Source organism: Oculina patagonica, chromosome 8 (genome assembly GCF_052425735.1).
Source record: "Oculina patagonica isolate OP01 chromosome 8, crgOcupat, whole genome shotgun sequence".
In the NCBI taxonomy this organism is placed as follows: Eukaryota; Metazoa; Cnidaria; class Anthozoa; order Scleractinia; family Oculinidae; genus Oculina; species Oculina patagonica.
Genome location: NC_135765.1, coordinates 32,837,214 through 32,860,487, shown reverse-complemented (window position 1 = coordinate 32,860,487; position 23,274 = coordinate 32,837,214). Strand labels below are relative to the sequence as shown.

At 38.7% G+C, this 23,274-nt stretch overlaps 4 protein-coding genes across 4 annotated transcripts; all 4 read left to right on the top strand.

Annotated features, from left to right (window-relative positions):
- Positions 1–329: 329 nt before the first annotated feature.
- LOC144662229 (uncharacterized) lies at positions 330–7,152 on the top strand. Its single transcript, XM_078522997.1, has 3 exons — positions 330–442; positions 4,901–5,193; positions 6,117–7,152. The coding sequence occupies exons 1-3, from the start codon at positions 412–414 to the stop codon at positions 6,744–6,746; spliced, it is 954 nt and encodes a 317-aa protein (XP_078379123.1). The 5' UTR covers positions 330–411; the 3' UTR covers positions 6,747–7,152.
- A 2,137-nt stretch (positions 7,153–9,289) lies between these two features.
- Positions 9,290–13,021, top strand: LOC144662234 (uncharacterized). Its single transcript, XM_078523003.1, has 3 exons — positions 9,290–9,383; positions 10,758–11,074; positions 11,498–13,021. Exons 2-3 carry the CDS (start codon positions 10,778–10,780, stop codon positions 12,098–12,100), a joined length of 900 nt encoding a protein of 299 aa, XP_078379129.1. The 5' UTR covers positions 9,290–9,383; positions 10,758–10,777; the 3' UTR covers positions 12,101–13,021.
- Positions 13,022–13,191: 170 nt separating this feature from the next.
- On the top strand, positions 13,192–18,775 carry LOC144663622 (uncharacterized). Its single transcript, XM_078524630.1, has 4 exons — positions 13,192–13,232; positions 15,261–15,313; positions 16,951–17,266; positions 17,957–18,775. Exons 3-4 carry the CDS (start codon positions 16,964–16,966, stop codon positions 18,566–18,568), a joined length of 915 nt encoding a protein of 304 aa, XP_078380756.1. The 5' UTR covers positions 13,192–13,232; positions 15,261–15,313; positions 16,951–16,963; the 3' UTR covers positions 18,569–18,775.
- An 867-nt stretch (positions 18,776–19,642) lies between these two features.
- On the top strand, positions 19,643–23,186 carry LOC144663516 (major facilitator superfamily domain-containing protein 6-like). Its single transcript, XM_078524485.1, has 2 exons — positions 19,643–21,140; positions 22,346–23,186. The coding sequence occupies exons 1-2, from the start codon at positions 19,859–19,861 to the stop codon at positions 22,576–22,578; spliced, it is 1,515 nt and encodes a 504-aa protein (XP_078380611.1). The 5' UTR covers positions 19,643–19,858; the 3' UTR covers positions 22,579–23,186.
- The last annotated feature ends 88 nt before the right edge of the window (positions 23,187–23,274 follow it).

Sequence of the window (23,274 nt, the reverse complement as noted above, 5' to 3'; positions counted from 1 at the left end):
ATAAAATATTGTTCAGCATGCAGGAGAGAAAGAAATTGATTTCTGTTTATGTAAGCAACACAAGTAGATTCATTTTCTAGAAAGTTTTACAGCAAGGCGCCAAAAAGTGTGACCACTTTTAATTTATTCACATTCTTTCGTGCAGAATTAATCCAATCAGAAGTCAACTGCAAGCTATCCACGGCTTTTGATTGGATTAAATCTGCACGAAAGAATGTTAATAAATTAAAAGTGGTCACACTTTTGGGCGCCTTGCTGTAAATGATTAATCAACTTTTCCAAATACTTTTCTGCTGTTTCGAGGAAAGTTTGTTTAATTTACTAAAACTCGTGGACACGGATTTGTTTTGTTCACCAATCGAACGTTGGTTTTATCTCCTTCTGATGTAACAGTGATGTGTCTGTAACAGGATGGTTTTTCGGAAGCCGAGGCTGAAAACTGGTAGGTTTATTTTATCATGTTTAGGTTAATTGCTGAACGTTGAATCCTAACTTGTTCTAAGAATGAACTGCATGATTGGAACCAAGTCAACTAGTTATACTACTATGCCGCGTTACCAGCAGATGTTAATTAATGTAGTCTGGACAAAATCCAAAACTACGGCAGAAAAATATAATTTTTCACGTTGTTATTGTTAGATAGCTGTGTGTTGGTCTGTAGATTCATTGGTATGTTGGTTACGTAATCATAATAATAATGATCAAGAATTTATATAGCGCATTTTCCATATGTATATGTTCAGATGCGTTGTACACATACTGTAATTTACTACACACAAAGGCCAGACCACAACACTGGGAGCTTCGTGCCCTACTCTTTGCGAATAGTGTGTGGGTTCTTTAACGTCCCCTGCTACTCCGAGCAGCAAACTGAAGAAACAGGAGACGATACAATTTAAATATTTAAGGAGTTTGACAGTTAGGAGTTGTCATCAGACGGCATCTCCGTTTTTGATCACTCGGAATTTTACTTGATTAAACTTTGTGTTATCCGTGCTTTAGTATATAAGTTGTATTAAGTTAAGCTTAGGTCGTTTATGTCTGGTCAATAAACGAGATGCCCCATCGGCATCTTATACGGTTTTCTCCTAAGTTAGAAATTGTTTTGTTTTAATTTCACTGCAGAGCGATTGGAAAACAAATAGAGACTTGAATTTAAAAGTTAGCCTTGAGTATCTTTTTAAGCAGTACAGGTGAGCAGGAATGGCGCAGTGGTGAGAGCGCTCGCCTCCCACCAATGTGGCCCGGGTTCGATTCTGGCCCGGAACCATATGTGGGTTGAGTTTGTTGTTGGTTCTCGTCCTTGCTCCGAGGGTTTTTCTCCGGGTTCTCCCGTTTTCCTCCCTCCACAAAACCAACACTTCCAAATTCCAATTCGATCTGGAAACAGTGGGATCAAGAAGAGCCACCTTGTGGAAGATCCCACTGGAAATTCCCATTATTATTATTATTATTATTATTATTATTATTATTATTATTATTATTATTATTATTATTATTATTATTATTATTATTATCAATCCATGACCCTGCTATCTCCGATCACTTTGCTGTCCATTGTAACTTGGCTATTGAAAGACCACCTAATCTGAAACAAGTCCTTACGTCACGAAAGCTTTGCAATGTCAATCTACATAAGCTATGCCAAGATATCAACTCATCTTCTTTGGTCAAATCACCTTCGTCAGATATTACGGAGCTTTGCGATCAGTATGATTCTGTTTTATCCTCGATTCTGGATAAACATGCACCCTTGCGCACAAGGACTATCACCCTAAGACCTCATGCTTCTTGGTATAATAATGAAATCAGGGAGCAGAAAACCATTTGTCGCAAACGTGAACGGTGCTGGCGTCGTTCCGGTCTTGCGTCTGATTACCAATCCTACGTCGAACAGTGCCTTGTTGTAAAAAACACTATCTTCAAATCAAAAATGGATTATTACTCCAATCTTATCGACGAGGCTGGAAGCAATAACAAGTCCCTTTTTCGCACCATCGACCGCCTTCTCCACAGGAAGCCCGAGAAGTGTCTTCCGACCTGTTCCTCGGCTACAGAACTAGCCAATAATTTTGTTACTTTCTTCGAAAATAAAATTATCAATATTAGAAGTAAACTCGAAGTTAACGTAACGTCTGATCTCTTCTGCACCTTAGATAAATCGACACTTGACTGTCAGCTGAACGCCTTTTCACCTACTTCAATCATTGAACTTTCGAAGGTTGCACGTACTGTTGCGTCTAAGTCTTGTAGCCTGGACCCTCTGCCTGCTGTTTTGTTAAAAGAAAACTTTGACATGCTTCTACCAACACTATGTAGGATTGTAAACTTGTCCCTGGAATCTGGATATGTGCCTATTTCTCTAAAAACTGCCGTCTTATTGCCACTACTCAAGAAACCATCACTGGATCACGAAATTCTCAGTAATTATAGGCCTATCTCAAATCTCAAGGTCATTTCAAAAATGATCGAAAAAGTTGTTGCAGTACGTCTTCAGGACTACCTGGAAACCAACCAACTTAATGAACCGCTACAATCAGCCTATAAGCGACTTCATAGCTGTGAAACTGCTCTTGTACGTGTACACAATGATATTTTGCGTGACATTGACGATCGTCACTGTGTTATACTCCTGCTACTGGATCTATCTGCTGCTTTTGACACTGTCGATCACGACATTCTACTAGGAAGATTGAACTCCAAGTTTTCAATCTGTGGCGCTGCTCTTGAATGGTTTCGTTCATATCTTACCAACCGTACACAATTTACCTTAATCGATGGAACTAAATCGCAGTCTCATGAGCTCAAATGTGGAGTCCCCCAGGGCTCGGTCTTAGGGCCTATCCTGTACTTACTTTATACTGCACCACTGGCTGACATTTTACGACATCACGAAATGCAATTTCACTTCTACGCTGACGATACTCAGCTATATATCTCTTTTTCAACAAACAACGATGTCGAATTAACCAATACAATCGGAAAAATCGAGGAATGTTTGTCTGATCTTGACAAGTGGATGTCTATTAACAAGCTAAAACTGAATAAGGACAAAACTGAACTTCTCTACCTTTACTCGAAGCACAATCCGCAGCAGTCTCTACCTCCAATCCGTTTTGATCAAGATATAATTCAGCCATCTCAATTTGCCAGAAACATCGGTGTGATATTTGACAGAACCATGACTATGCTTCCACATATCAGTTCTATTTGTAAATCTGCCTCTTATCATCTTCGCAACATCTCCCGTATAAGGAAATACTTATCCACGAAAACAACCGAGATCTTGGTCCATGCTTTTGTATCGTCCAAACTCGACCACTGCAACTCTCTCTTGTATAATGTGCCGAAGTACGCTTTAAAAAAGCTCCAGTCTGTTCAGAACGCCGCTGCTCGACTTATCACTTGTTCCCGAAAATACGACCACATCACTCCAAAACTGAAAGAACTAAACTGGCTTCCTGTTTCTGAACGCATTAAATTCAAGATTCTGCTACTTACCTTCAAAGCTCTCCATCAACAATCTCCTATCTACATTCAAGATTTGCTAACGTACTACCAACCTCAAGAACCCTCCGATCATCACACTCTTCACGTCTCAACCCTGTCAAATTCCACCTCAAATCGTATGGGTCTCGAGCTTTTTCTGTTTCCTCGCCTGAACTTTGGAACAGTTTGCCTGTTTTTATCCGCTCGTGTGACAATTTAAGTTCTTTTAAATCAAAACTCAAAACGTTTCTTTTTAAAACTTATTACTCTTAGCGATTTTTACTTTTAATGCAAATTTTTAATTTTAAGATTTATTCAGCTAATTTTAACAAAATTTTTATTGATTTTATTATATATATATATTTTTTTTTAAACATTTGTAAAGCGCCTAGAGCAGGCCTGGATAGGCGCTATAAAAATATATTTATTATTATTATTATATTATTATTATTATTATTAAATAACATGGTTAAATTTCTAGTAAGACCTTGAAGAATCACCATTGCACCGAACGCGTGAAAGAGACAGCTGGCTTACCACTATAGCTGGTAAGAAAAATAGACTGATATCAAGGAATATCTGGTATTAGTTTTCGTTCTACTGTTTACACGAGACGACTTTTAACCCATTTTTACAATACAAGTTTCGAAGAAACATTGCCGCTGGGACGAAACTTAGCACGTACGTTACGGAAAGATTTTTAACACAACGCCGAAAACCACTCTAACACAATCGAACAACAGTCTTGCACCTATTGGAATCACCTTCAAAAACCTGCAACGAGTTGCGCCATCGAATGTTACGTTGAAATATCGTCTGGACGCATCATGTAGTATATACACTGATGTAAGAGTCAATTTCTGTAAATATCGAGAACCGGCGTCAGTTGTGAAATCTCGAATTTCTTCATATTTTGCCCAAATAACCTCTATAGTAAGTCATTTTCGAAAATACAATTCAAAGGTTCAGGAGCGCTTTATTTTTTTTTTTTCAAAATCTAAAAAAGTTCGAAAAACGCCATTTGGGTGGCCAGCCGCTGTCGAAACTAGCAGAAATTTTGGCATTTTTGGCAATTTTGAACGCGATTTCATCCATCAATGTACTTTAAGAAAATTATAACACATTTCTTGCTCTTTCTAAAGCACTAAATTATTTTGTGAAAGCTGCTGTTATTTGATTGTTTTTGGCCGTTACAGTAACCCCAGTTTTACCGCTCAAGCGAAAGCGCTAAATTTAGCTAACTTGCACACCGCCGAAAGCCCATTGGTACATCACGGAATTTGAAGTCGAAACTAGGATAGACTTGAAGCACATCCTTAAAATTATTTTATGTAAAGATTACTATGGTGGCCATCTTCAAAGGAAAGAATGAACAAATTTGACCTTCCTAAAACTGTTTTATACATTTCAGAAATAATGTGGCTACCACTTTTGATGACCTCTCTCGTTGCCGTCGATTCAGCCCAGCAATGCAAATCCACTTACACTGTATTGGGACGTTATCTCAAAGATCACGTGATTTCATCGGAAAATGTGAAGAATATTGGCATGTGCTACATCCAATGCTCTAAGGACCAGCGCTGTAAAAGCATCAATTTTCATTTTGGTGACTTGCTTTGTGAGCTAAACGATGCTGATCGACACACGCACCCCTGGGATTATGTGCTGAAAAAGGACCACCTCTACAGTGATTACCCTGTCAAGGTCTGTGTCAGTTATATTTTTTACCCACTCTGGTCACAATCAGTAAGCTAAAAACGTAGCTAGGTAGCAACTTCGTTCCCGGGGTCTGGCGGGGAGAGAGAGACCCTGGAAACGAGGTTGTATTAGAAGATTAATTAGTGGAAAGAGGGGAAAGTAAGGAAAGTGGATAGGAAAGGGCGGTTAGCGAGAGAAAAAAGAACTTTATTTAGCTAAAGCAGTATTTTGAAATTAAAAAATAAAAAAAAAACCCACGAAGAGACGGGAGTCACCAAAGAAGGAAAGGAAACCAGGAGTATACGGTATGCTAAGTAAGATGGACGGCATTTCGAATCCCTACTATTCAGGTCGATCGGTAGTGGATCTGCGACCCGTCTGTTTACCCAGCAGGCTACACTTCAGTGACAAAATTTGCCAACTTACCTGCAAAAGTGGAGTTGTGGGGGTGGAGCGGAGGGTAAACACTAAAGCTTTCAGTTCACTCTCAGTAACAATAATTGTGGAAGATTTTTTTTTCTAATTAGGTAACTGCCAGGTTTAATTACTTTAACTGATGTTAACGCATCGTAAGATACCTTAGTGCCTAGTTTTCTCTATGACACGCGCCTGCAGGGAGTTGTGGTAGTTGGAATGTTGCTTATCTGTCGAATACTACTATCATGATGCCCTGGAGCACGTCTCATACTGACTCTTCCCCAGTCGTCTTCATACAGCACGCGGCAAAGATACAGCGGAGGGAGAGATGGGTACCAAAGGGAGCGCTTTTTCCCTTCTTCCTTCCTATCGTCCCCTGCTCCCCCACCTCGCGCGCGTGTTTCTCCCTTTGCCGCATGCTATATGAATACGACTGGAGACGAGTCAGCGTCTCATAGAGGAAACTGGGCATGACCATAGTCGCGAGAACAACTTTTATTTATTATTGACAGGTGATATTTAAAGAGTTTTACATGACGCCTTTGTGGCTCGAGGCACATGCGTCTTACATCGATAGTAATCGCAACACAACCACTAACCAGATGACATTCAACGCAGGCTCGATAAGTGACGCGGCCCTTGTAAAAGTCCCCTTGGTGGCCGCTGGTGTCTTGGCAGATGGAACTCCGCTGACCGTTGAAATAACAGTCGCTAATGACGTCAACATTGGTCAGCATTTGCCTAACGCTGATAGCGACATCAGATATGGTGTATCGGACGGAACCAACTTCATCGGATTCGAAGTGCCAGACAAGAAAAACTATCGTGAATGGGCGCCTTATTATGGGGTGGAAGCGCAGTCTGGGGCAACTCTGAGTACCATAAAGTATTTTGATAGGTTCACTATTGTTCCAAGTGCAATTGCAAGCTTCTACCCTGATCAGTTTGTCTTCACCATCAAGCTGGATAAGCAATGGGGCTCGTGTTTCACAGCACATGGCGGAGGATTCATCAAGACCGCCAAGTTCACAAAACAACTGCTGGTCAGTCAGGGTCTCACTCTGGAGGTTTATAAAAGTCAACCAATAGAGAGAGTTGGCATTAAATACATTAAGATCACCATTATCAAAACGGATGGTTAAAAGGCGGATGGTCGTTCTTTTTACTTACTCACTATTATCATCGACATTTATCACTTACCTCACTGTTACTTAACGGCATTTGTTAAGTTTCTTTGCCTGAATCACCGGCTCAAAAGGTCTACTTTCTCTTATTTCTTGTTACATTTCTTGTAAACTGTGCAATAGACTGATCACACTAAGATGAAACTGTTTGTGTGTAATTCGTTAAGAAGTGGGTTATGCTAGTATTTGTAAACTTTCCGTGGGAAGGTGTGTCCAATACTCATTCAGTAAGAATACTTGGCCAATTGTATACAGGCATGCGGGTTATAAGAATAGCGCTATTGATCAGCACTACATGATATGATAAAGATACATCATAAATTTCTCCCATTTAGTACTAAGTACTGTAAGAATTGTATAGAGACGTCCAGTAGGGAGAATTTGTTTGTTTACCAGGGCTCAAGAAATGAATATAAACCAGTACGGAGATTCTTTATGCTGAAATGAGGACAAATTCTCACAACAAGTACCATAAGAAATGTATGAAGTCCGGTAAGGAGAACTTGTATATTGACATCATCATGGCTTTAAGGGAGTTAATACATCATCAAATTCTCCCAACTAGAACAATGAGAAATGTACAGAGACTAGTAAGAACCTACTATATGTTGACAGCCTAAAGACATGTGTAAACCTACGAATAGTGCTTCAGTTTTGTAATAAATTAGTATGCCAGTGTGCCGAAGCCATCAGGACATTAAGATCTCAACTTGAAAAAGTCAGGCTGATTTTTTCAAGTTCTGCCCTTGTGGCGTGGAAAAACAGCTAAATAATAATAATGGTTCCATTCTTCCTTTAACAACAATTTACTTTATATCTTCATATTGATGTACTGGGTGCATTTCATGTACCGAAAAGCAGCAAAATCCCCGTGACAGAGTTCCTTTAAAGGCTAGTGTAGTGCAATGTTTTCAGTTGATTGTTATCACAGACTAAAACTCGACGGTCCGTGAAGTTGGAAGAAATACTGTGCACAAGGCATCCAGTGGCTGTATTTCTATCCAGTGTGTATTTATACATTGTTCAGATCAATCTGTAAAATATTATAACAGCACATCTTTATATATGTTATGATAAATAATAAGAAAGCCACTTTGATTAAAAATTTTTAATTGCACTTTACTTGGAAAAATTGTTCTTTGCCTTACTACTTTATAATTACTTGATCGAAGCACAATCTTTTGCGAGGATGCAAGTAAGTTAACAAGGAAATGTTGAAACTTGGCAAAGGCTTATAACCGAAAGAAACTTTTTGTGATATTAATATTCTTAATTTAGTTTAATGAAGCCAACACGTGTAAGCATCGCATTACATTGTACATTCGCTTATCGCTGTTTAGTTCGATCGTTTAGCTGTTTAGCTGTTTTTCGTTTTTCACCGACTTCTAGCCGCTCATCTCAACGAAATGTCCTCGAAAACAGCAAAACGCAAAATAATAAATAATAAAAAAAATAATAAAAAATCATTTCTATAGCGCTATTTAGCTAGTCTTTCATAGCGCTTTACAATCACTATGCTTAAAAATAAAAATAAAATATAAAAATACCTAACTAAATTAATCTATTGAGCTAAAATATCTATACATGCAGAGAGTGAAGTTTTAAAAGTTAAAAATTTAAAAACTAAAAATATCATGATTATTTAACTGGACTTAAAGTAAACATGTATAAGTTCCGGTTGCGGAACGCGAAGGATATTCACAATTGCGCAGCAATGGGCAAACACTACGAAGGTCCCGATGAACCAGATCCTGTCAGCGACGACAACATTGAAAAGTCGCCCGTCGAAGAAGAAAAAACACTCGCTCCTGTTCCTGTTCCTGGCGATAAGCAAGACGCGTTCATACTAAAAGCGGGACTGAAGTGAATATAGTGTAGATGTCTCTTGTAGTTATTGCTTGCACATCCTCTAACTCCCCCCCCCCCCCCCAACCTCTTCGTTCATAAAAGTCTGCTCTTATACAATTCTGCGTTAAAGAGAGGGTGTGAGTATTAAAATACTCCCTCCTTCCTTTAGATCTCCCCCAACCGATCCCCTTAAAAATGCCGTCCATCCAGGATAAACAGTGTTCAAAAGCTTGAATGGTGTGTGCCTGATATTCCCAGGGCCTGCTTGACATTGGGTTTCGTCATTTATACTTAAGGAGAAATACGTTTCTGATCACACCCTCTCTTGACCGTTTAACGCAGAATTGTTTGCTTTGTACGTATTTTTCCTGTTGAATTTTTGTTTTATCTTCGCGCGTCAATTCAAACGGGAAAATGTACGCAGCTGGCAACTTGAAGTTTCTTCCAATCACCCGATTCCCCTCCCAAATTTCACTGATTGATTGTTACGAAGCCATTCAAAATAAACAAATCTTAAGTATAAAATTAAAAAATATTATTATTTGTCTATCTCAGGGTTTCCGCTTGCAATTTCAATGTCATAAATACCAGCTTCAACCAGCTGGTGAAACTTCAAGTAACTACACCGTCTCGTCGCCGCAAAATACTTAAATTCACTTGCAAATGTGAAACAAGGACTGCAGCAAAGCTGTTTCTGTTTAGTTTCCCGTTTAAGCATTTAACGGCAAAAGCTTGGCCTTTCTGCAAGTAAGTAAGTGAAGTTAGTATCAGAGAATAGATGAATTAATCATCAAGTTTTTTTTTTTCCCGTCGGACTGCCGCAAACACCCTTCGTCTGCCTTCTCACGTCCGTGAAGTAGTTTCTATTTATGGTGAACGAGAAATTAAATTAATGTTCCCATTTTTCTGATGGAAGCAAGAATCGAAAACAGCAGGCTACCTTTTGCCGGTTGTCATAGAACTTGAAGCTTAATTTTCCAATACTTTGAGGATTTTTATTTATAGAAGGATGAGAGAAAAATTATGCTTAATGTAAAATTCAAAGAAACACATTTGTATGGTTACTTTCGAGATAAAATGGCACAACTGAAATCTTGTAAAGTGAAGATCGAATATTTTTCACCGTACCATTTCAATTTACAGTTACTGTAAAATAAAAAAGGTTTTTCTTATCTTTTAAATTTCCAATAATATAGTAAGAATGAGACAGAATCAATACAAAGACAAAGGGATAAATCATTTAAATGCTTTAAAATCTGATATATTTTTCTCTTTCTTTCTTTTTGCTCTATATGAGACTTGAGATCAAACCATTTTTATCTGAATCCCTTGGCAAGCTCAGGAGCTCTGAGTGACATGCTGTTTTCAGGCTTGTAATTTCGAACTCAAAATGTGATAACAATCAATACGAAAAGTAAATACTAACCGCAAATGTAATAAAAATGAACGCTAATTAAAGTCGACTAAAGAATAAAACAAAGCAAATATGACAAAAAAATAATGAACACTTTTACTGTAATAACGTGACAAACTGTAAATGACCAATCTCTTTTTTATTATATTGCCAGAGAAAAAGTTGAATAAATTTAAAAAGGGAGTCAATCTGATTGGTTCGTACGTCAGTTAATAGGAACAGAAAACTGTAGTTTTGCACTGAACAGAGAGCTTTTCTTCGGCTATATCAGGGACCGCGAGGCATTTTTCCAATGGGGGGGGGGACTGTTTAGTAACTTGGAGTGGGCCGCTTTAGAGACTCTTCTCTTAGTAAGTCTTAATTTTTTCGGAAATATTAGCCCCCGGCTCTGCGGTCCCTGTATATATGGTCAACCATGGAAAGTAAAAGAGTCTTTTTATGATCCATGGATCAACAGTTTTTTTTTCAGGGTTTAGGGTACGGAAGAAGTTTGAAGTATGTATTAATGTCTGAGCATTTTTGGAAATATTTGCCGCCGAAGACAGATGAAGTCTTTGTTATCAGCAAAGTGTTGAAAAAAGCCAATGTAATTAAAGTTTAATTAAATTAACTTACTCGTTCCGTATTGGGGATATTGGTTACATTCAGAATATTAAACGAGTTGCAAAGTATAGACAGTGAATAAGTATTTTTCTAATTTCCACCAGGTAACTTTGTGAGTTACAAAATGGTGGGCTTACTGTGGCTTCTTGTCATAGCTGTCACTTCAACTGCGTCTCTCAAATGCAGCGAAGCTGTACGGTCCATAAAAGGAATGTACTTGACTGGTCACGTGATAATAAGCGGAAGTGCAGATGGTTTGGGTGACTGCTTGCTCAAATGTTCCGATGATCCGCGATGTAAAAGCATCAACTTCCGGTTTAATGATTTGTTCTGTGAACTGAACGACCCCGATAGATACACGCACGCAATGGATTATGGACCTTGTGACAAGCATGCGTACAGTGACTACCCGGCTGTTAAGGTAAGATCGACACTCTAGCAAACTTGCAATTAATCTTAGTTTCTCAACCACAAATTTTCTTCGAGGGTCAGGTCTTCAAATATAGAAATTTGGTTTGCCCTCTAGGCTTATGAGCAGAAGTAAACTTTAATCGCCTTTTTGGCTCGCCATGCAATCCTTCCTCTAGTCAGCTGGCCCTCTGGGTCACTTCCAGGATTTGAAAGGGCGCTGTGATTGGTCTACGGAAACAACGGTTTATTTTAGACGTTCGTTGGGGAGAAAATATTGCGTGACAATTCAAACGAACGTTGCGTAGGAGGCCTGAGCGAGGTCCTGCGAGATACGTATTACTAGCGACAGAAGCCCATCAATATATTATAATGACTGTAATATCATCTGTGTATACAATAACACAATATCACACACTCTATTTAATTTAAACAGGTCACAGTTACCCAGCTCTACATGACTCCTTTATGGCTTGAAGCGCATGCGTCTTACATCGATAGCTCTCGCTCCACAACCACTGACCAGATAACGTTCAAAGCAGGCTCAATTGGAAACGCTGCCCTTTTAAAAGTACCTTTGGTTTCTGCTGGTGTCTTGACAGATGCAACTCCGCTGATCGTTGAAATAACGGTAGCTAATGACGTCAGCATCGGAGAAAAATACGACAGCGATATCAGATATGGCGTGTCGGACGGAACCAGTTTCATTGGATTTGAAACGGTAGATAAAAGAAATTATGACACCCACTCCCCTTGTTATGGGGTACAGGCCACCTCTGGTTCATCCCTTAAGGACATACAACCTTTTGCTCAAAAAGATCCTATTTCAAGTGCAAGCTTCTACCCTGAGCAGTTTGCCTTCACTCTTAAGCTGGACATACCACGAGGCTCGTGTTTCACTGCGCATGGCGGAGGCTTTACCAAGACGGCAAAATATACTAAGCGACTGGTGCTCAGTCAAGGTCTTACTCTTGAGGTTTATAAAAGTACCAATAGGGAGAGTGTTGGTATCAAGTATATTAAGGTTACCCTAAGATAAACTGGTGGCAACTGTACATTGAGGATTGATCAGTTAGAAGTGTCAGTTTCGTTTTACTCTTTTATCGTATACGCGCGAGAATGTTCTCAATTACTGTAAAAAGGAAATTAGATAAAACGGTTTGGGGAAGCATTTTTTTTTTATTAAAACTATAGAACTAGCACCTGACACGACTCGACACATGGTAATGCAGTGGAGCCTAAACGCAAAACACATCTTCGTAGCGTCCTTGCTCATTTGCAAGTAATGTGAAAGGGAAATCCAGAAAAACGTGATTGCCTAAAAAAGAAAACTCCCACCATCACTTAAGGGCGCTTTTTCAGTGCTACTGGTGCTGGTACGTTATCGCGACTATTTTTTTAGGCTGACGCCTTATTAGTTTAACCCGATGACAGAACAACTAAAATTAATATTAATATTTTTAGTCCATTAGTCCATTAAGGTTTTTGTCAGCTTGCTGACAGAATGTCGGCATTCAACGTTTAAGTTAAATGCCGAAAATAGCTTATTATACGAGGTAGTAGCTGCTGCAAGCTTTAATGAATGTATTCGGATCGTACCGCGGAGCGATCCACACTCCTCAAAACAAGATCTTGACCGACCAGCACATTTTGTTAATAAAATAGCCGCTAAAGTTCAGGTACGTAAATGTCAGTAGGTTTTTTTATTAATACTTAAAAATAAGACCTTCATATTCGTGAGTCTTGTTGCTATTGACATAATAAAGCGGGAAAAATTTACCACAAATCGCATAATGTATATCTGTAATTCCATAATATTTTATCGCATTAGCATGTACAATTTGTTTTCTACGGCGACTAATTATATTGATTCAAAGAAGAAAGAGGAAAATAGACCACACTGAAAGCTTACCATGAGTGCAAAGTAAACAAGGTATACAAACTAAAAGGAAACCTCACTTTGCTGTTCTTCTTCGCTCTCGTTTGCATGTTGTTAAAGTACGCCTGTAAAACGATATCAGAGTCCTTTGCAAAACGATGTTTTAAAAGATTTTTCTACTAGAGTAATATGTTTATATGATAATGCTGAAAATAACTGCTAGTGCCTCCGAATTTGATGTCAAAGGAAATGGACAAGCAAAGAAGCGAGGAAACCTGTCAAGCAAACAGCTGTAATTATAACTGACTTCTTTTTTTTTACAAATTTTAAGTCATTTTGCGCAGTTGCTTATTGTAATACAGCTTTAAAGTTTCCAAGGGTAAAAAGATCGCCGGGACTTGAATTTATTTTCCATAAGATGATAGAGATTAAAATGGAGATTGTTTTAATGCTTGGGCAAATATATTTTTAATGTCTGGAAATTATGTTTTTCACTCTCAATGTATGCCAAGTGAAAACAATACAGAAAATGACTTGCGAGGTTAAATTTGCATTGCACGTACACCTTTCAATTCATCAAGGATTGACATTTGCAGCGGCCGCATCCTCCTTTAACCCTATTCAGACCGGGCTTTTTTGGACATTCTCAGACCGGGGGGGGGGGGCTTCGGAAGCCCCCCCCTATGTAACTTCCAGAATATTTAAGCAATCACCATGAAACTTAAAAGATGTATTGTACGTCCGAAACTCTTTCTTTTGGTATACGTCACGTGGTATGGTGACGTCACATCACGTGACAATTACATCATGATGTCAAAACAGCCGCCATCTTGGATCCGCCATCTTGGATTCCAATTTTTTTCCAAAATGCCAGAAAACCACCCAAAATCACTGCAAAGTACTCAAAATGAATAAAAATGTGCTTTAAAACCGTAAAAATGTAAAAATAATTCCATTTAAGTTGATTTTTATTAACAGAAACACACAAAATTACAAATTTGGGAAAACATGCCTGTCTAAATGCCGTTGCCATGATGATGTCAAGTTCCTGACACATCATCCAATCCTACCAAATTGTTGCCAGATAAATTTTAGGAAAACTCAGAAAGTTTGGCAGCGTTTGGTTAAATCTTAAAAAAGTTATAAAAGTTCAAAGTCAGCGCCTGCCTCAAAAGCCCCCCCCCCCCCCCTTCCCGGTCTGAATAGGGTTAAAGGGACAATGTCACGGGGATTTTAATGCTTTTCAGCGGGGAGGGGGAGGGGGTGGATGGATGGAACCCCTCCCCGGAGTTTTCGTTCAATTAAGGCGCAGCGAAATTATTTTGCACTGAGTAGAAAGCCCGTAGCTTACTCTACAAGATGACCTTATTTTAATTAGCTGTGACGTCATAGAGCCGCCATCTTGGATCCGCCATCTTGGATTTCAACATTTCCTCAGAAAGTCACAAAATAACGAAATCTGATGCAAACTCAAAACAGAATGCACGTGGAATGTAAAAATAAACAAATCGTGCTTTTGTGTTTCGTTTCCATGGCAACGTCAAATGTCAAACAAGGGACGGATGAACAGCTAAGTTTCAGCTTTGTAGAGTAAATCCTTTTTTTTCAAAATTTCGAAAAACCTTACGGGTTAAATAACCATTTTATAGACTTTCCGTTTATTTTGAAAGCTCTCCTGTCTCTCCGATTAGAGAGAGCGCATAGTTCTAGTAACGTTAGACCATGTGAATAATTGAGGAAAAGTGTTCTTTTAAAAGTGCCAAGTTCAAATTCGAATTCAAATCCGCTGCAACCGTTTCGGGTTTTACCCTTCATTTTTGGATAAAAGTTTAAATTTAAATTTGAACTTGGCACTTAAAAAAAACGCTTTTCCTCAATTACTTCAACAAACAAGTGCCAGGAAGCGTACGAAGATTTATTCCTTGTAATACCACCATTGAAAAACCCCGTTTGAACTGCCACTCAAACTCTGTAATTAAAAGCTCTAATAATAGTCTGAGTGCAACCGCCTCCTCATTGGAGAGACGTCTGCGCGCTAACCTGTGCTCAGGCGTTTTTTTTTTCCTTCCGCCGCGAAAAAAAGAATGCCTGATCGCAGGTTATCATAGCCAGTTATCTATTAATTTAATAACATCATAAGATCTACAACGAAAGTTGCAAAGCCATATGTGTAAAGCAAATTTCACCTCGTAAACATTATAAACGGAAACATAATGACAGTAATATCAAACGTCACTAAGATGAGATTCAACCACGCCTTAAAGCCTTGAAATAATTATCCTTAAATATGCATAAGGGCAGCAAAGTTGTTTTTCTTCAGTTTTAAGATAAGGACGGCAGAAGCATGGCCTCTCGAGCTCTCAGTAGCTAAGGGTAAGGAGAAAAATAGTTTGACGAAGGACGATTTCAACTTAATGGAAGGAGAATGGGGGATTCATTTTTTTTTTTTTTCAGTCTTTTCAAAATTTTCAATTGTCGATTACGTTCAACCTTTTTGTACGATAAATTGGGGTTTGAATATTACTCTTGCAGACTTGATATACTTTAGTGTCTTAAGTATAGAACAAATCTTAGAGAAACAAGCGACTTTCGGTTTAGTTTGAGAAATCAAAAATCCACTGCATATACGACTTTAAGCTCTAAAAAGGAAACGCTATAGAAGCCGCAGACGGTCTTTTGCCCTCTTAATAAATTATATGTCCGTTGTACTTATTGACTCTCTCCGATGTTAAAAAATATAGGCCTTAGCTTTGAATAATCAAAAAGAAAACATTTAATTAATTTCATTGGTGTACTTTCTTTTACTTTTTGGCTTAAATAACAAAAAAGGAGGAATGAGACAACTGAAAATATCAAAACGGCACACCATTTCTTGCAACACGTGCTGAGCATACAGAACAGTTCCGAGACTTTAAATCAAAACTTTGTTCGCCAGGAAGCACAACTTCAACGAGGTGACATTTTGAAGCTGGTTATTTAAAATTTTAGGCTTAAAATTTCAAGCTGACATAATGTGCAAAATGAAAATATTAAACGTAAATATAAAATTGAAAATGTCATCGTTAATTTAACAATTAATTTTCAACCATATTTATCCGACTTCCCGTCAATGTAATAACCCTGTTATCACCTGGTTATATCTAGATCTGGTCTGGTGATGTCTAGAATACTCAACTCGTTTACATCTATATAGTACACTACCTCGTGTGTTTTATTTTAGTTTTACTTGGTTTAAAAGATAAAGAATCGATCTCAGTATTTAGTTAGTTTTGCAAAAGAGAATGAAAATTAATGTAATTAAAGTCGTGATGTGCAGAAAAACCTGAAGAATACGAATTTGGTGAGCAGCTGCAGAAATTCACACACGAGCCCACGTATTTTTATCTATAGGAAAATCCCACAAACAAAAGGTAAAGAAAACAACTTTGAAAATTAGAAACGATGTTAAAACAAGTGACAAGAGTAATACAATAACAATGCAATACAATTTTAATGTCCATACGTGGGACGAGATCTCCCTTAATGTCCGAGCCAGAGGCTCATGTATAAAACGTAGGACTCGTAAAAAACGTAAAACTCGAAGACCATTTACCCAAGCATTTGAGTGAGGCAAAAGCATTATGCATTATTCAAGCATTTTAGTGGCATTTTTCCGGAAAATTGACTTTGTTTTAGAGAAAATAACAGTCAAATGCAAAACTACGACCAGCTAAGTGAAGCCTGAGGAGAAGTCAGCAGTTTTAGGCTTCAAAAGTCAAAAGCAAACATGTTTGTTAATACATATATGTTAGTGTTAATACCCTGTTAAAAATTTGGAATTATTAAAAAAAAAGCCTCTGTATAACGAACATTATTCAAACAATTTTACATTGGTGACTTTTTTGGAGGAGACTGAACATTCTAGTGGGAAAAATGAAGCATAAAGATAGAGCATTTTAGTGGGGAAACAGAAACATAATACACAAGCGCCTGCATCCAAAGGTTAAATTTGTTTGCCTATTTTTTGCCAGGTAATTCTTAGACATGACCGAATTGGTAGGATTAATGTGCTTGCTTGTGATATCTATTACATCAGTCGCGTCTCAACAATGTAGCAAAGCAGTACGGTCTATAACAGGAAAGTACCTGTCTGCTCACGTGATTTCAAGTGGAAGTTCAGATGGTTTGGGTGACTGCTTGTTCAAATGTTCCGACGATCCGCGATGTAAAAGCATCAACTTCCGGTTTAAAGATTTGATTTGCGAGCTGAACGACGCTGATAGGTACACGCACCCATGGGATTATGAATCTAGAGAAGGGCATGCGTACAGCGACTACCCTTATAAGGTATAAAACGTAAACCACGGCAGAATAGTGTGGAATTGTCTGTTGCTTAACTAGCTTAATATAAATTGTTGTATCGTAGAAAACTTTACCTAAAAATAATGGTCCATTTTTATAAACATTTGCTATGTATTGCTATATATAGTACTGGTCGACTTCAAATTAAATCAATATTAATATATAATTGATTAGATTATTGTTTATACTAGATTTTTAACTATTATTATGTTTAAGAAAGCCACAAATTTATTAGTTGAAAGACTATTACGTGTCACCCTCGATATAAAGATTGATTGATTGATTGATTGATTGATTGATTGATTGATTGATTGATTGATTGATTGATGTGTCAATTAACTTTACTCAAACCGAAAGTGTGCTTTGCGGTCTTGAACCTTGTACGTCTTGTAACTGAAGTTTGATATCTTGCATAAAATTATTGCTAAGAAATGACTCAATAGACCATATTCGTTTTCTCGGTATTGTACTGGAACTAGCTTGCAATGGAGGGTAATCTTTTCAAAAATGACATGAAGCTCTTTTTAATTATATTCCCCCGCATCAGCCTCCACTGCAAGCTAGTTCCAGTCCAATACCGAGAATACGAATATGGTCCGATCCATTGTCTAAGAGAACCATCGATAAACAACACATAAAAGAATATAACATCACTGCTTTATTTATTACAAACAGGCGACATTTAAAGAGTTTTACATGACACCCTTGTGGCTCGAATCACATGCGTCTTACCTCTTTAGCAATCGTTCCACACTCGCTGAGCAGATAACGTTCAACGCAGGCTCAAAAGCCAATGCGGCCCTGCTAAAAGTTCCCTTGGTGGCCAATGGTGTCTTAGCAGATGGAATTCCGCTGACCGTTGAAATAACAGTAGCAAATGACGTCAGCATCGGACAAGCGAGCGACAGTGATATCAGATATGGAGTGTCGGACGGAACCAACTTCATTGGCTTTGAAACGGTAGATAAATTGAGTTATCGCACTAATTATCCCTGTTATGGCTTTAACGGCACGTCTGGGAAAACTGTGACTGACAGATATGCTCTTGATAAGGATGCTCCTAATCCAAGTACAAGCCCCTATCCTGAACAGTTCGTCTTCACTATTAAGCTGGATAAGCCATGGGGCTCGTGCGTCACTGCGCATGGCTTCATTAAGACGGCCAAGTACAGTAAGCGACTGTTGCTTAGCAAAGGTCTTACTCTTGAGGTTTATAAAAGTAGCAAAAAAGAAAGAGTTGGTATCAAGTATATTGAAGTCACCATCAGGAAAACTGGCGACTACTAAAGAACATGATCAATGTACACTTTTAACTTGAGAAAGGGCCAACGGACTATACAAAGAACCGGATCCTAGTGGATCTGATCAGCAAATTGTATAAATACGAACAATTTAAAAAACAGAAAGGCTGACCGTACGGTAGAGTGATTGAACTTGTATATTTTCTTCCAATGTTTCGTCAGGCACGAAAATATACAAGTTCAATCCCTCTACCGTACGGTCAGCTCAGCCTTTCTGTTTTTTAATTTGTTCATGATCAATGTAATTTCACAGAGGATTGTTGTTAGAAGGTTCAGTTTCTTCTGCTCTAAGTCTAAAGTATTCCCATTGCTTTGTCAGCGATTTTCTGCTAACATTTTGAACTGTGACACTTTTACCGGTAAAGGTATTGAAAGCTGTTACTACTGTACACTGAACCATAAATGTGAAATTTAATTCTTATCTTTTTACATTTCGAGTGAAATGTTTGCAATAAAATTTTTAACAAAATCTAGACCATTTTCATAGTGAATGAATACCAAGAGTCAATCTAGATTTCGAGAAATCAGGCTTGTTTAAAAACAAAAGAAAACGACTATCGTTGCTATGGTAACCTTTGTGACTAAGTGACCATTTAAAAATTAAAACATTAAGCGTTGGTCATATTTGATCATTGTGGTGTATTTTGGCAAAAAACGAAGATTGGCTTCCCAGATCAGTTTCATTTTCAAAGCAACCACCCAATAGGGCTAAAAAACTACATCGATTTATCATTTACACATTCGCATTTGCTGTTCACCGCTTTTAATAACCGCCTAACAATGGATCAGCTGACCTATTTCTCACCGAGGTAAATAAGCAAACTTATTTATTATACAACCGGTTGATCTACCAATGGACAGAGAGCACTGACATATCTTGTCAATGGCCAATTCTTGCCTGAATATCTGAATAAAGAATTTGATTTATCAACCAACTGTTTACTGTTTAATTCATAGCCAACAACGCTCTGAAGATTGAATAAATCTGTAGTCTTTTAATCTTTCTTAACCCTAAATTAATATTAAATACGATAACATACTTTCCTAGACAAGAAATCCCCACCGGGGCACCGTGAATATACATTTGATATTTCACATTGAAATTTATTCAAAAAGAAGTTCTAATGACTGTCAAATGACAGGTAAATTAGCATTTCTTTTATATTTCGTTTACATAATTTTCTCGTATTTACACGTCTGTCAGCTGAAGTTGAGAAGGAATAACAAAACACCAGCAAGATTAGCCACCGCGGAAACATAAAAACAACTGACCAAAATGGAAGAAAACACCCAGAAAGGAACAAGCTCTGAGGAAAAGAAAAGAAAGTCAAGCTTTCTCGAACGTCTCAAAATATTTGGTTGTACGGTCGACTTGTTTCACTACAAGGTGTTGTTCTTCGCATCTTATGGCGCGTTCGGTTGTTTGATGACTTTTCTTCCGTTGTATTTCAAGCAGTTAGGTTTGTCCGCTGCTCAAACTGGACTTCTCGTTGGAATACGGCCTCTATGCCAAGCAATCGGGGCGCCATTTTGGGGCATCCTCGCCGACAAGTACAAACGAAGGAAAGCCATACTTCTTCTCGGTGCTAGTGCTTGGCTTATTAAGAATATGTTAATTTTAGCCTTTCGCCCGACTCACCAAGTTTGTGTTGTAACAGTTGGCAATGAATCCCACGTTGTCAAAAGAAACAGTCTGGTTATTCCACGAGAGAAAACCATCAACATAAACACTACTGTTGAAACTGTTTTAGCGGCGTCCACAAGCACTCCAAACAAAGAAAAATATTCCATTCAAGTGGACAATGGCGAGCTTTTGGATATATTTTACATCCTTCTAGTCCTTGTCATTGTTGGAGAGCTGTTTGGCTCGATTCTTCACCCCCTCCTGGACGGGTGCACTGTGGACTTTCTTGGCGATGAGAGGAAATCCTACGGTCGCGTCCGTTTATGGGGTTCTGTGGGAATGGTGTTAACTAGTTTAATCGTCGGCCTGGTTATAAATCACCACACGCGACAATACTGTGGCGAGATACACAAAAATTATTCTATTGCCTTTTACTTCTTCGCTGCCTTTATGGTGATCACAATTGTCTTCCTCTTCTTTGTGAAAATCGTATACTGTGACGGACCAAAAGAATCTAAATTATCCGGGATCAAGGACCTGTTTAATTCTCGTGTCAAAATCTCCTTCTGGTTTGCAGCGATTTCTCTTGGAATAAGCGATGGATTTCAGTCTGATTTTAACTCGTGGTTTCTCGACGATCTCAAAGCGACCTCTTTCGAGGTCGGTCTAGCGGCAGCTTTACACTTCGTTTGCAGTGCGCTGTCGTTCTTCGTCGCGAACTATATCCTGGAGCGTCTTGGCTACGCTGTGACAATCGCTACTGGCCTTGCACTGTATATAGCGCTGTTTGTTGGCTTCTCCTTTGCTCAAAGCCCATGGGTCGCGATTGTGTTTTATGTTATCATTGGAGGAGTATTCGCTGTCTTCTGGACCGCATGTGTGGCATATGTTGGTTCCATTGCATCCCCTATTGGTCTGGGAGCTGCAGCACAAGGTGATAATACTTCTTTGTTTATAATTGCAAATAAGGTTTTTCCTCATCAATATGATGTTGGGACAATAGCCTCAATACTGCCGTAATAGTTACAGTATAATCGGCTAGGCAGGGATGAAATAGTGGCAGGGAAATTTTAAAAACCGCTTTATTTTGCCTCTCCTGCCTTGCCTTGTTGATGTTTCGGTTTACCTTGCCAGTTTTGGTTTTGGAACCATGTCCATACGTTGCCCTTTTATCCAAAAAATAGCGAGGTAAAATTAAGGTAAGCAGTACCCTACTATTTTGGCGGCTTGTGTAAATGTGGCTAATACAAGCCATACGATTTGTTGAAAGCTATTTAATTTGATAATCATCCATTAAAAGTAATTAATAATAATTTATGCTCTTAATTGCAAATTAATGAGCTGGATATCATACATTTTATTATTTCAAAATTGAATTCGCTTGCACTTTTATGTTGTGGAAATTATAAATACTCCCTCTGTCACAGTTTCAAAGGTCAGAGGAGTAGCCAATCTGTTATGCATTCTCCAGAAAAAAATCCATACTCACCCTATATCGGCTTTTTCTGCTTTTAATTCTTCCCCTCGGCCCCACCCCTTAACCCTACCCCACTGGAAATTCAGTTTAGCTTCTTACTTTGAAAGTACAATAACAGACCAGAAGGTTGACCATTGCACAATTTCAAAGCAAAATACCAGAATCTTCAGACCTAAACAGATCAAATTAAAACCATACCCTGTGGGACAGTACATGCCTATATGTGAGGCTAGTAGGGAAGTAACATCTACTCTCATAAATTAAAGTTAATAATTACTTTTGTTGCAAAGATTCGGTAGGCTCATAAATCGTACACTGGACCCCGGGTCAAGAGGCCCGAGTTCGAGCCCTGTTTCACTGTTCTTGGACAAGACACTTTACTCTCACAGTGCCACTCTTTACCCAGGAGTTAAAAAATGGCGAATTGTTCAACCCGAGAGCAAAACATGTCCAAGGGGTAACTTGCAAAGGATCTCCACCCATCCCATCCCATCCAGGGTAACCTGCAATCGGAGGGAGGGTATGATCTCAGGTTACATCCAGGAGGGAGTAGCCAATACATCTACCAGACACCTACTCGCTTCATGCTTAATAAAACGCGCTGGCTCCACAGATCTCCAGGATTGCAACCAACTTATATCACTTCCTCTTTCTTTTTTCAGGGATCCTGAATGGCCTGTTTGTTGGTGTGGGTACCGGAGGCGGAACAATGCTCGGTGGATTGCTGATCGGAATCATAGGAATGCGAGCATCGTACAGACTGTTTGCTGCTTTCCTAGCCTTGACTATGTTATTATTCTTTGGTTTCCAGTGGTCAGGTCGAAATGAAGATGGCAGCGAATCTAAATCATCTTACAGAGCAGTACCGAGTCAGGATGAAGACCAAGACCAATAGACCGATCCTTGTTACTTTGAAATAATTCCTCAATGAATAACATTTAGCCTGCTGACAAACATTGAAAATGTAATCACAGGGAGCAGAGGAGTTCGGCTAGAACTGATCAATAAAATACGTCTTACCTCTTTGAAATGCACTCTGGCGTAATGATTTACCCCGTAATCAGCTCATTATGCGACCCAAAATGCCTCAAATCTCAACAAAACCCGTGCGATCGTTTTGACCGCCATTAGTTCGAAATGTATCGACCGCTGACTGATTAGATTGTGGCTCTCAGGCTGTTGCCGCCTTTAGAGACCACAATCAAATCAACCAGCGGTCGATATATTTCAAACTAATGGCGGTCAAACGATCGCACGGGCATTGGAACGCCGCAAATGAGTGCATTTTGGGTCGCATAATGAGCTGATTACGGAAAAAATATACGCAAGAGTGCATTTCTAACCCCCCCCCCCCCCCCCCCCCGCGGGATTTCAAAGAGGTGAGACGTATTTTATTGATCATGATCAGTTCTAACCTATTAAACTCCTCTGCTCCCTGTGACGAAATTTGTAAAGTTTATATGGGGAGTGTGACATTCGGTCAGCTCTACATTTGTTAAGTGTAAAAAGATAAAGTTCAGTAAATGTTACCAATTACTTTAGTGTAAAACACACATCAAGATTGTATAAAATATGTATATTTTTGGAAACT

Bases quoted from the DNA above. Each gene is read 5' to 3' on its own strand.
- LOC144662229 (XM_078522997.1), top strand. From the start codon at position 412: ATGGTTTTTCGGAAGCCGAGGCTGAAAACTG. The intron at 443-4,900 runs GTAGGTTTATTT...TATACATTTCAG, and splicing joins GAAGCCGAGGCTGAAAACTG to AAATAATGTGGCTACCACTT. The intron at 5,194-6,116 runs GTCTGTGTCAGT...TATTATTGACAG, and splicing joins ACAGTGATTACCCTGTCAAG to GTGATATTTAAAGAGTTTTA.
- LOC144662234 (XM_078523003.1), top strand. From the start codon at position 10,778: ATGGTGGGCTTACTGTGGCTTCTTGTCATAGCTGTCACTTCAACTGCG. The intron at 11,075-11,497 runs GTAAGATCGACA...TAATTTAAACAG, and splicing joins GTGACTACCCGGCTGTTAAG to GTCACAGTTACCCAGCTCTA.
- LOC144663622 (XM_078524630.1), top strand. From the start codon at position 16,964: ATGACCGAATTGGTAGGATTAATGTGCTTGCTTGTGATATCTATTACA. The intron at 17,267-17,956 runs GTATAAAACGTA...TATTACAAACAG, and splicing joins ACAGCGACTACCCTTATAAG to GCGACATTTAAAGAGTTTTA.
- LOC144663516 (XM_078524485.1), top strand. From the start codon at position 19,859: ATGGAAGAAAACACCCAGAAAGGAACAAGCTCTGAGGAAAAGAAAAGA. The intron at 21,141-22,345 runs GTGATAATACTT...TTCTTTTTTCAG, and splicing joins TCTGGGAGCTGCAGCACAAG to GGATCCTGAATGGCCTGTTT.